Genomic DNA, 12,939 nt, shown 5'->3' with positions numbered 1-12,939 from the left:
GATTTAGGAGGCTAAGAAGTGCGTTAAATTGTGGAGCTGTCTTTCAATTTTTGTGGAAATGAAAAAGTTAAGGTTAATTGTTCAAGTTATGAAAGCAATACAAAAGCCTTTTTCTAAAAGGCATTTTAAAGCCACATACCGGCAGCCAGTAAATATTTAACCAACTCCAGGTGTCCCTCCTGAGAAGCTTCCATCAGAGGCGTGGAGCAGCCAAGTTCAATATCAGCCCCTGCCTTAATCAGGAAGTCTGCAACTTCAGAAAATCCTCCACAGCAAGCCAAGGTCAGTGCAGTTTCTTGAGTTTCTTCTGTCTGGGCATTTATATTTGCTCCTAGCGGAAGCATAAAAATAGATTAAACGAGTGGCGAAAGACTTCTGATAAAGATATTAATTGTTCTCAATTGTGATAATCATCTCTATCTTCTCTGCTTTTGGAGTTCCTTCCAGAGTGTTGATAATTTACTTTATCATCAGTGCAAAAAAAAATATTTCAGTTGTAGTAAATGTCATGGATACTGGCACAAAAACATTCAAAAGAAATTTCTTTTTTTTATTAAGAAGTAAAAATACTTTACCTTGTGCTAAAAGCAGTGCCACCATCTCTTCGTGTCCTTCTCGAGCAGCTTCCATCAAGGGAGTGTATCCTTCATCATTAACTTCTTCAAGATTTGCTCCCCTTTCAATAAGAAGAGCTGCCAATTCAACGTGTCCTCCACAGGCAGCTAGTGTTAACGGAGACTCGAATGAATCTGCTGGCATGTTCACTTGAGCACCACTATCCAAAAGCAAACGTGCTACTTCTACATGTCCGTCCTGCAGATTTTCAGAAGTAAAACAAGAGGAGGAAAAATTTTTTGAGATTTTTAAAGTGGGAAAAGAGAAGCAAGAGATTGAGGAAAGACAGAAAGAAAGACAAAAAGATGCAGCTTAGATTAATATATACTATCATGCCCAACTGAGCAATTTGAGATGTTTTATCAAAAGTCCATTAACATTACCTTACTTTTGAGCAAGCCCAAAATTTTCCAAAAGAATCAGACTTGTGACAAACAATTCCAATTCCAAATAATTTTGAATTTCCACATTCTCTGAAGTTCAAAGAAACTTAAATCGAGAGTCAACAGTACCTCAAAACAATTAATGTTTATACTACTGCCAGGTCAAATATAGCTACACCCTCAATCTTAGGTGTCATGTTTCAGTATAGGAACTATATTAGATCTAGTTAAGAAACAAAGACTTGGCAAAAAATAACACGACAAAATCTGTGAAGTCATTACCACTTGGGATTATGTCACCAAGGTAAACCCCTGTGGACTGATACACTATATTTTCTTCACCACTATCTTGTTGCAATGAGGCAAAGAATTTTACAAAGACGTAAAAATAAATATCGGATTCACTTGTAAATTATTTTACCATGGGCCAATCAGCATAGATAGTAAGGCAATTAACTAAAACATTCTCATGGAGAGTATCCATTCTATCACTTCATCACCATAAATACCATTCATTAGTTTCAAATTCTTTAATTTAAAATTTTATGTAGGCCTTAACTCTTGTGGCATATAAAGTCAGATGCTATATTGTTTTATATTTCAAAAATGACCAAAATATTGCTAACAAGAAGTAAAGATTGAGTAGAAAAATACAATTTTATAAGGTTGGACAATTCTTTTATTAAATAATTAATTTAAAAAACATTAATTAAGTGTTAGATTTCAGTATCCATCAAGTTTCATTATTCCTAACTAAATGAATAGCCTAGTTTTAATCACTTTTGACACGATGCCAAAACAAATGACTTCACATTAAAATTTCAGTTTTATTAATTCTTCAAGTGTATGTAAAATAAAATATATTTAAACCAAATTACTGCATTGAGTTAATTTGGTGATTAAATACATTTCTAATTGAAAAGAAAATAAGGATTTACAGGTGTTCACAGATCAGGGAACTAATGTTTTGCCTAAGCTCCTGCAGGCTCCGAATAAATTGTTTTGTTTGAATTTACTTATCAACATATCTTGAGTACATACATTAAGAGAGGAATTGTACTAAGCATTTTTTTTATATTAATGAACAATGTTAATTTGCCAAAGGAAAAAAGATAAAGAAATTGTTTTAAAATCCAATCTAGGTCTAATATTGTTATAAGATTTTTTTTTTAAAGTCTAAGACTTTACTCTTAGCCATAGAATAGTAGCTGGTATTAGACTGACTCTCCTATCATAAATAACAGTAAAAATTAGGAAAAATAGATAAAGCAACTGGAGGCACTGGTCAGCAACCAAGATAAGGCTTGGTTATGATCACTGAAAGAAAGGAGCACATGAGATGAACCCTACATTCACTCCATCTTTCTCTTTTTCAGTATCTTTCAAACCTTGACACAAGGGAATATAACCTAAACAAAGAGTGAACACCTCTTTTGACAAGGAAACAAAGATCACAATACAAGACAGCCAAAATACTTCCGACTTGGGGAGTGTGGGCAGAACACCTGAGAAAAAGAAAACACAGAAAAAGTCCCCAAAATTTACATAAAATTATCCTCAGATACTTGGAAAACTCCTAAGTTGGACACACCAAAGATGAGACTCCAGGATGTCTAGCAGAGAATGGATCCTGAAAGGTTGGGGACTTTGGGAATTCAGACTCAGCCAGAATGAAAAGACCTTGATGAACATCCCAGGCTTTTAGCTGAGATGACAGAATGCCATACCAATGGAGTAAGGACCTAGAGTCCTTATTCTAGGACCAAAGAGTAAGGACCTAGGAATAAGAGTAAAGCTGAAATTAAGCCTCAATAGATCAGACTAAGCCACTATAACAAGCCTGCTAGAACAAAGCTTAACAGTCTTAAAGGACAGTATAATTCAGAGCATCAAAAAGGGATCATCCACAGCATGTGGCTTACAATAAAAAATTAACAGACATATTAAGAAACAGGAAAAAGTGACTGATTGTCAAGATTTAAAATAACCAATGAGGGGTGGCCGGATGGCTTAGCTGGTTAGAGCGCGAGCTCTGACGACAGGGTTGCCGTTTTGATTCCCACAACCAGATTGTAGACAAGGAGCTGCCGTTGAGCTTCTGGAGGGGCGCCTGGATAGCTCAGCTGGTTAGAGCACGAGCTCTCAACAACAAAGTTGCCGGTTCAATTCCCACATGGGATGGTGGGCTGTGCCACCTGCAACTGAAGATTGAAAACAGTGACTGGACTTGGAGCTGAGCTGTGCCCTCCACAACTCAATTGAAGGACAATGACTTGGAGCCGATGGGCCCTGGAGAAACACACTGTCCCCCAACATAATTTATAAAAAAACAAAATAAAATAACCAACTAAAGTAGACCCAGAAGAATCAAATATAGGAGTTTGCATAAAAGAACTTCAAAATAACTATTAATGACATATTAAAGTAGATGAAAAAATGGAGAAAATGGATGAAAAATAAATTTCAACACAGATTCAGAATACAAATACACGATATCAATATTTATATTTAAATGTAAATGGTTTAAACAAACCAATTAAAAAACACAGAGTGGCAGGGTGGGTCACAAAAAATGACCCAAATACATGCTGTCTACAAGAAACTCACTTTAGTGTAACAATATAGGCATATCAAACATAACAAAGTTTGAAAGAAAAGAATAAAAACATTTATTGGGCAAACATTAGTCAATGGAAAGCAGGAGTAGCCATATTAATATAAAGATAAAGGAGACCTCAGAACAAAAAAGATTACTAGATAGAGACAGACTTTATATAATGATAGAAGTCAATCCATGAAGACATACCAATTCTAAAAATGTGTATACACCAAACAACAGCGCTCCAAAATGTAAAAAAACAGTTAAAAGAAAAGTAAAGCAACTAAAAGAAGAAATACAGAAACCCACAAGTACAGTTGGAGATTTCAACACCCCTCTCTCAACAATTGTTATAAAAACTAGACAGAAAACCAGAAAGGATGTAGAAGAACTCTACCATCAATCAACAAGATCTAATCGACATTTATAGAACACTCCACCCATCAAAAGCAGAATATACTTTTCAAATGCCCAGAGAATACATGTCCACATCCTGACTAAAAAACAAGCCTCAGAAATTTTAAAGGATTGAAGTAATACAGTGTGTTCTTTGATCACAATGGAATCAAACCATAAATCATTAACAGAAAGATAACAGGAAAATCTTCAAATGTTCAAACATTTGGAAACTAAACAATGCACATCTAAATAATCCATGGGCCAAAGAGGAAGTCACAAATAAAATTTAAAAAATACATTGAGGGGCGGACGGGTGGCTCAGTTGGTTAGAGCATGAGCTCTGGGCAACGGGGCTGCCAGGTCAATTCCCACATGGGCCAGCGAGCTGCCCTCCGCAACTAGAATGAAGTCAATGAGCTGCCGCTCAGCTCCTGGGTGTCCAGATGGCTCAGTTTGTTGAACATGGGCTCTTCAACCACAAGGTTGCCAGTTCGACTCCTCGACTCCCTCAAGAGATGATGGGCTGCGCCCCCTGCAACTAACAATGGCAACTGGACCTGGAGCTGAGCTGCGCCCTCCACAACTAAGGCTGAAAGGACACCAATTTGAAGCTGAATGGCGCCCTCCACAACTAAGATTGAAAGGACAAGAACTTGACTTAGAAAAAGTCCTGGAAGTACACACTGTTCCCAATAAAGTCCTGTTCCCTTTCCCCAATAAAATCTCTAAAAAAAAAAAAAAAAGCATTTAAAAAAATTTTGTAGGACAATGTTAAAGCAGTGCTGAGATGGAAATTTATGGCACTAAACACATACAATTAGAAAAGAGGAAACGTCTCAAATTAATAGTATAAGATCACATCTCAAAAGCCTAGAAAAAAAGCAAAAGAAACCCAAAGCAAGCAGAAAGAAGAAAATAAAGAACTGAGTAAAATTAAATGAAACAGAGAACAGAAAAATACAGAGAATTTTGAAAACTACAAGTTGATCCTTTGAAAATATCAACAAAATTGACAAAACTTTAGTGAGACCTATCAAGAAAAAAGACAAGACTTAAATTACTAAAATCAAGACTTAAAGAATGGACAACATTAATACTGACCATACAGAAATAAAAAAGAATTGTGGAAGAATACTGTGGATAATTGTATGCCAACAAATTAGATAACCTAGATGAAATGAACAAATTCTTAGACATAAACTACCAAAACTGACTCAAGAAAAAAACATGAATAGACGTATAAAACAATCTTGAGGGCCGGCCCGGTGGCTCAGGCGGTTAGAGCTCCATGCTCCTAACTCCGAAGGCTGACGGTTCGATTCCCACATGGCCCAATGGGCTCTCAACCACAAGGTTGCCAGTTCAATTCCTCGAGTCCCGCAAGGGATGGTGGGCTCTGCCCTCTGCAACTAAGATTGAACACGGCACCTTAAGCTGAGCTGCCTCCCGGATGGCTCAGTTGTTGGTTGGAGCACAGGCTCTCAACCACAAGGTTGCCAGTTCGATTCCTTGAGTCCTGCAAGGGATGGTGGGCAGCGCCACCTGCAACTAAGATTGAACACGGCACCTTGAGCTGAGTTGCCTCCCGAATGGCTCAGTTGGTTGGAGCGCATCCTCTCAACCACAAGGTTGCCAGTTCAATTCCTCGACTCCCGCAAGGGATAGTGGGCTGTGCCCCCTGCAACTAGAAAACAGCAACTGGATCTGGAGCTGAGCTGCGCCCTCCACAACTAAGACAGAAAGGACAACAACTTGACTTGGAAAAAAGTCCTGGAAGTACACACTGTTCCCCAATAAAGTCCTGTTCCCCTTCCCCAATAAAATCTTTAAAAAAAAACAACAAAAAAACCCTCTTGAATTAGTAAACAAAAATCTTCCTACCCAGCAATCTTACACCTAGATATACTCGCATACCCAAAAGAAATGAATGCTTATTATGTCCACTAAAAGACATATAAAAGAATGTCCATAGCAGCTTTATCGTTAACTGCTGAAGTCTGTAAACAACACATAAGGTCCATTATAGCAGACTGGATAAATAAATACAATAGTCCCCCTTATCTGTAGCTTTGGTTTCCATGGTTTCAGTTACCCATGGTCAACCACAGTCTGAAAATATTAAATGGAAAATTCCAGAAATAAACAATTCATAAGTTTGAAATTGCACTTCATACTGAGTACCTTACTTGATCTGATCACATAGGCATTGTATCATCTCACATCATCACAAGAAAAAGAGTGCGAACAGTACAATAAGATATAGTGAGAGAAACCACATTCACATAACTTTCATTATTATTATATTACAATAGTCCTATTTTATTATTAGTTATAGTCATTAATCTTTTACTGTGCCTAATTTATAAATTTTACCTTATCATAGGTATGTATATATATTTTAAAAATAGTATGTATTAATACTATGTAAGGTTTGGTACTATCGGCAGTTTCAGGCATTCTACTGGGGGTCTTAAAACATATACCCTGTGGATAAAGGAAGACTAATACAGTGGTATATTTATACAACGGAATACTATACACAAAAATGAAAAAGAGCAAACTAAAATGGAATGACATACATGATTTTCACATAAATAATGTTGAGTGAAAAAGGTCATACACAAAAGTATTGTATTATCCTATTTATATGAAGCAAAAACAAGAAAAATAATTTACAATGAAAGAAGTTAGAATTCTGGTTACTCTTGAAGGAAGGTAGTGACTGGGAAGGGGTGTAGGTGAGCCTTCTGGGGTGCTATATCTTGATCTGGTTGTTACATGGGTATATGCATAAGTATAACATTTCAGGCCATTTACTTAAGATTTGGCAGTTTATTGTATGTAAGTTATACCCAATTTAAAAGTTCTATATTTTCACCTTTTCTAGGAGTTTAACAAAATAGGTTTTTAAAAACAAATTCCTGATTTATTCTGCAAACAGTTATTTAGGAGAATCATTAAAACAATGTATTAAGTCTTCCAATTGTTAATTTCTTTGTACATATTACTAGCTCAGACTTTTCCCTATAATGTACTCTGATTGCTTTGAATTATTGATATATCCTTGTTAGAATAAGGATAAAAGGATACTTGTGCAGAAATACAGCAATACAGATATGGCTTGAGAATTTTTTATATTAAGAAAGATACAATTTCTAAGGAGTTGTGCAAAGATGGCTACAAATTCCTTGTCATACTCTCTCATTAATAGATAAATCTTATCCCCCCTAACCCCCCGCATCTGGGCTACCTTGTGATTGCTTTAATCTATAAAATATGGTAGAAATAATTCCATGCCAGCTCCTATTCTTTCTCGAATGCTAACCCTTGGCATCCAGCTACTATTAAAGAAGCCCATGGAGAGATTACCTATGGCCAAGAGGTGTCCAGGACTTCTAATCATCACCAAGGTGCCAGACATGTGAGTTAAACTATGTCAGAAATTCCACACACAGCCACTATCTGAGAGCACCTGCATGAGAAACTTCCCCATTGAAAGAGAACAACAGAATACCCACCCAATCAATCCACAGAATCATGAAAAATTGTAACTGACTGTATTAAGCCACTATGTTTTGAGTGATTTGTTACATAGTAGTAAACAACAAAATAGGAATTAACATAGATAATGATATACCTACTTAACCATATCTTAAAAAACATTTGGACTTCCAGGTAATTTTCTTGTCATTAAACCTGTCTTAAAAACTCAGATTGCTCTGAATTTCTTTATATTTGATGTACTCTTTGTAAATACACATACATGCATGATATCTATGTGCTTACAGAAGCAGAAGAAAAATGATTCCTGGATTAATCTGTGACTAAATATGTTAGAAACAATTTTTGGAATCCAGCATTGTGTTTATCAACAAACACAACATTTGCTAAGTAATATCCATTGAAATCTTTTTATTTTGAAAATTTGTGCTGGCAACAGAAAATTTATGTTAAGTATATTTTTGTAACTTCGTATATGAATTGTTTATTTCTGGAATTTTCCATTTAATATTTTCAGAACACGGAGAGGAGGAAACAGTTCTTAACTCATTATAGGAGACCAGCATTATCCTGATAACAAAGCCAGAAAACGACACATGACAAGAAAACTACAGACCAGTATCTTTTATAAACATTAATGTAAAAATCCTCAACAACATACTAGCAAACTAAATTCACCAGCATATTAAAAGGATTATATGTACCATGACCAAGTCAGATTTATTCCTGGAATTAAAGGATGGATCAGCATACAAAAATTGATCAATATAACACACCACATTAACAGAACAAAGGGGAAAAAAACCATATGATCATCTCCATTGACACAAAAAAAGCAGGTAACAAAATTCAAAACCCTTTCATGATAAAAACACTCAACAAATTAGGACTAGAGTAAACTACCTCAACATAATAAAACCCACAATGAAAATACATATGAAAAACCCACTCAAATATATAGTGATGGAAAGAGAACTGACTCTGGGTGATGAATACACAATGTGATTTGTAGATGATATAATACAGAACTGTACACCTGAAATCTATGTAACTTTACTAACAATTGTCATCCCAACAAACTTTAATTAAAAAAAAGAAAGAAAAAAGAAAAACCCACAATGAACATCTACTCAATGATTAAAGACAAAGATTTTCCTTTAAGGTCAGGAACAAGGCAAGGATGCCCACTTTCACCACCTCTATTTAACATAGTACTGTGAGTTCTAGCCATCAGCCAGAGTAGTTAGGCAAGAAAAAGAAAAAAGGGCATCCAAATTGGAAAGGAAGAACTAAAATTATCTGATATGCTTATATGTAGAAAACCCTAAAAACTACATACAAAAAATTGTTAGAACCAATAAGTGAATTTAACAAAGTACCAGGATACAAAGTCAACACATAAAAATTAGTTGCATTTCAAATACACTTACAATGGACAATCTGAAAGCATATTAGAAAAACAATTCCACTTACAATAGCATCAAAAAAAATAAAATCCTTAGGAATTAACTTAACCAAGGAAGTAAAATACTTGTACAATGAAAACTACAGAACATTACTGAAAGAAATTAGACTACACAAATAAACGGAAATAAATTCTATTTTCATGGAAAGAAAGACTTAATACTGTTAAGAAATCAATATTACCCAAAGTGATCTACAGATTCAATGCAATCCCAACAAAAGCCCAACGGTGTTTTTTGCAGAAATAGAAAAGTCCATCCTAAAATTCACATGGACTCTAAAGGGACTGTGAAGTCACAACAATCTTAAAAAAGAATAGAGCTGGAGGGGCCGGCCTAGTGGCTCAGGCAGTTAGAGCTCCATGCTCCTAACTCCGAAGGCTGCCGGTTCAATTCCCACATGGGCCAGTGGGCTCTCAACCACAAGGTTGCAGGTTCAACCCCTCGAGTCCCGCAAGGGATGGTGGGCTGTGCCCCCTGCAACTAGAAACGGCAACTGGACCTGGAGCTGAGCTGCGCCCTCCACAACTAAGACTGAAAGGACAACTTGACTTGGAAAAAAGGCCTGGAAGTACACACTGTTCCCCAATAAAGTCCTGTTCCCCTTCCCCAATAAAATCTTAAAAAAAAAAAAAAAAAGAATAGAGCTGGAGGACTCACACTCTTGATTTCAAAACTTAATACAAACCTATTGTCAACATTGTGGTACTGATACAGATAGACATACAGACAAATGGAATGGAAAGCCCCAAAATGAACCCTTGCACATATGGTCAAAATATTTTTGACAAGGGTGTCAAGACCATTCACTTGGGAAAAGACAGTCTTTTTAACAAATGATGCTGGGAAAATGGGATATCCATATGCAAAAGAATGAAGATGGACCCTTATCTAACACCACACATAAAAATTTACTCAGAATGGATCAAAGACGTAAAACTATCAAACTCTTAGAAGAAGCCATGAGACAAAAGCTTCACGACATTGGATTTGGCAATTATTTTTTGGATGTGATGTCAAAGGCACAGGCAACAAAAGAAAAAATAGACAAATTGGACTTAATCAAAATTAAAAATTTTTGTGCATGAAAGGATACTAACAGAGTAAAAAGGCAACCCACAGAATGGGAGAAAATATTTACACACTATATATCAAATAAGTGATTAGTATCCAAAATATATACAGAACTCCTAAAACTCAACAACAAAAAACAAACAACCTGATTCAAGAATGGACAAAGGATTTGAATAGACATTTCTCCAGAGATACATAAATGACCAATAAGTATATGAAGTGATTGCACAACATCACTAATCATTAGGGAAATGAAAATCAGAACTACAAGATATCACCTCACAACCATTAGGATGGCTACTATAAAAAAAATAAAACAAAATAAAACCCAGAAAATAACAAGTACTGGTGAGGGTGTGGAGAAATTAGAACGCTTGTGCATTGTTGGTAGAATGTAAAATGGTACAACCACTGTGGAAAACAATATGGTGGTAGTTCCTCAAAAAATTAAAAACAGAATTACGATATGATCACGTAATCCCGGTTCTGGGTACATATCCAAAAGAACTGAAAGTAGGGACTTGAACAGATACTTTTACACCTATGTTCATAGTAACATTATTCAGAATAGATAAGTATGGAAACCACCCAAGTGTCCATCAATAAATGAATGGATAAGCAAAATGTTGTATATACATACAATGAAATATCATGCCACCTTAAAAAAGGAAGGAAATTCTGACACATGCTTCAACATGGATGAACCTTGAGGACACGCTAAGTAAAATAAGCCAGCCACAAAAAGACAAATACTGTATGAAGTACTTACAGTCATCAAAATCATGGATAGAAAGTAGAAGGATGACTACTAGAGGATGGGAGGAGCAGGGAATGGGAAGTTGTTATTTAATTGGTACAGTTTCAGTTTTACAAAATGAAAAGAGTTATGGAGATGGACGGCAGTGACAGTTGCAAACATTATGAATGTATTTGATACCACTGAGCTGTACACTTAAAAATAGTTAAGATGGTAAATTTTATGTTATGTGTATTTTATCACAATAAAGAAAATAAAAGTATATCAGTGTGTTAGAAATGATATAGCCAAGCCTGCCTTTTGTACTATTTCCTACATCGACAGATTTACTATCAAATGTTAAACAAAACATTGTCTACTTCCCCTTCCTTCTCTAGTATTGTACAAAATTTTGAAAATCTATTGATCTCAAATATTTTTCCAAAAAGTAGTAATACTTATAGGTTTAATAAACACATGATCTTTCCTTCCCATAAAATCTCAAGTGATTGCAATTTAAAATTACCATGCAAGCCTCCATTAAGGCAGTGTGCATCTCATCCGTTTTGTGCTCCTGATCTGCACCAGCGTCAAGTAGAAAGCGAACCATATCCAAATGGCCTTTAAAGAAAAAGAACACGAATTTAAAAACTGTATTTCTAAAGAACTGAGTATCAGTTTAATATCTAAGTATTAAAATGGGGAATCTTTTTCTTTCAGATGTCTATACAAAAATTTTAAGAGAACTTACTTTACATACAATAAATAAATCAATGACAGTTTTACAAAGCCAATCCAAAATAATAAGCAGGCTCTTGTCAAAGTATCTAGGTTTTAAAGATTAAATTAGTCCAAAACACACAATGCAAGTTAGGTAAAGCAATAATACTTATTCTTTGATTTAACCTATATAAACTATCACATCAAAACACTAAAATCAAGTAGAATGCCAGGTAAAGTATGTTTGGATCATTTGTCAGAAAAACGCTTCAAAATAACCATAAACTCACTGTGGCAATAAACAGGCACAGAAAACTCCATCAAAATAATTTCAACCCTCTTGATACATTTAATATATAAAAAGCCTTAATAATCAATAAGAGACAAGACAAACATTCCAGTAGAAAAATGGATGAAAGACATAAAATGGTAATTCAAAAAAGAAATGCAAATGAATATTAAACTGATGAAAAAATATTAAACCTTCCTAGTAAACAAACGCAAATTAAAATGACACACCATTTTTTACTATCAAATGGGAAATATTAAAAAGAATGATAATACCCAGTGTTGGTGAGGGTGTAGGGTGGGGTAAAGGGCACTCTCAAACACTGCTGGTGGGAGTGTAAATTGGTTCAACCTTTCTAGAAGGCAATTTGGCAATATGTATCAAAAGCCTTAAAAATGTCCATACCCTTTGACCCAGCAATTCCACTTCCAGGAATTTATCCTAAGGAAATAATCAGAGATTAGGCAAAGATGTCTGCACAATGATGTTATCACAGTGTTTTTAATAAAAGTGAAAAAACTGGGAAAAATTCAAGTCTCCAACAATAGGCAATTATGGTGCATCTATTTGATGTATTTGACAGAGACTGCTAGACTATCCATTCTCTCAATGTTCCTTAACAGAACTCTGATTTTATGTGAGTGGCAACATGCCTGACTAAAAGACTACATTTCCCAGCCTCCCTCGTTACTATGTGTAGCCTGTGAGATGTAAGGAGGAGCTGTAAGGCAGAACTTCTAGGAAGACTCCATAAAGGTAGCTTATTAAACTAGAAGGCACTCCCCATTTTGCCCTTATCCTCCTTCATCCTTCCTAGAATATGGATTGCTGGGGCCATAGCTACCACCTTGGTAACATTGAATATAGAAACCATATACTAGGATGGTGAAGCAGAAAAAGAGAATGCTGAGATCTTGATAACAATGTAACTACCATACTAGTCCTATACAACTTACCACTGGACTAATTTTATGTAAAAGAGAAAAAGCTTCTCTTTTGTTCAGATCATTATTAATTTAGGTATTGTGACATATGCAGCCAAATCCACTACTAACTGCAATAGTGAAATATTATGTGACCATCAAAAGTTGTATTACAAAAATATTGAGATGGCAAATGTTCATGATGCACGGCTAAATAAAATAAGCAAACTATAAAAT

The 12,939-nt window shown here is 35.3% G+C and overlaps 1 protein-coding gene across 4 annotated transcripts in view; it reads right to left on the bottom strand.

The window, feature by feature from the left end:
• ANKHD1 (ankyrin repeat and KH domain containing 1) overlaps positions 1 to 12,939 on the bottom strand; it is a 104,077-nt gene that overhangs the window by 60,850 nt on the left and 30,288 nt on the right. For all 4 annotated transcript variants that reach the window (XM_019740240.2, XM_019740239.2, XM_074313638.1 and 1 more), the window contains exons 7-9: positions 11,297 to 11,391; positions 576 to 813; positions 140 to 331 (exon numbers count right to left, since the gene is read on the bottom strand). In XM_019740240.2, the coding sequence (XP_019595799.2) occupies positions 140 to 331; positions 576 to 813; positions 11,297 to 11,391 (525 nt within the window). The remainder of the gene's footprint in view (positions 1 to 139; positions 332 to 575; positions 814 to 11,296; positions 11,392 to 12,939) is intronic.

The sequence above is a fragment of the Rhinolophus sinicus genome, chromosome 5 (assembly GCF_057876585.1).
Source record: "Rhinolophus sinicus isolate RSI-liver-muscle chromosome 5, RSI-T2T, whole genome shotgun sequence".
In the NCBI taxonomy this organism is placed as follows: Eukaryota; Metazoa; Chordata; class Mammalia; order Chiroptera; family Rhinolophidae; genus Rhinolophus; species Rhinolophus sinicus.
Note: the sequence above shows the minus strand (reverse complement) of the source record. Positions and strands in the feature narration are given on the sequence as shown.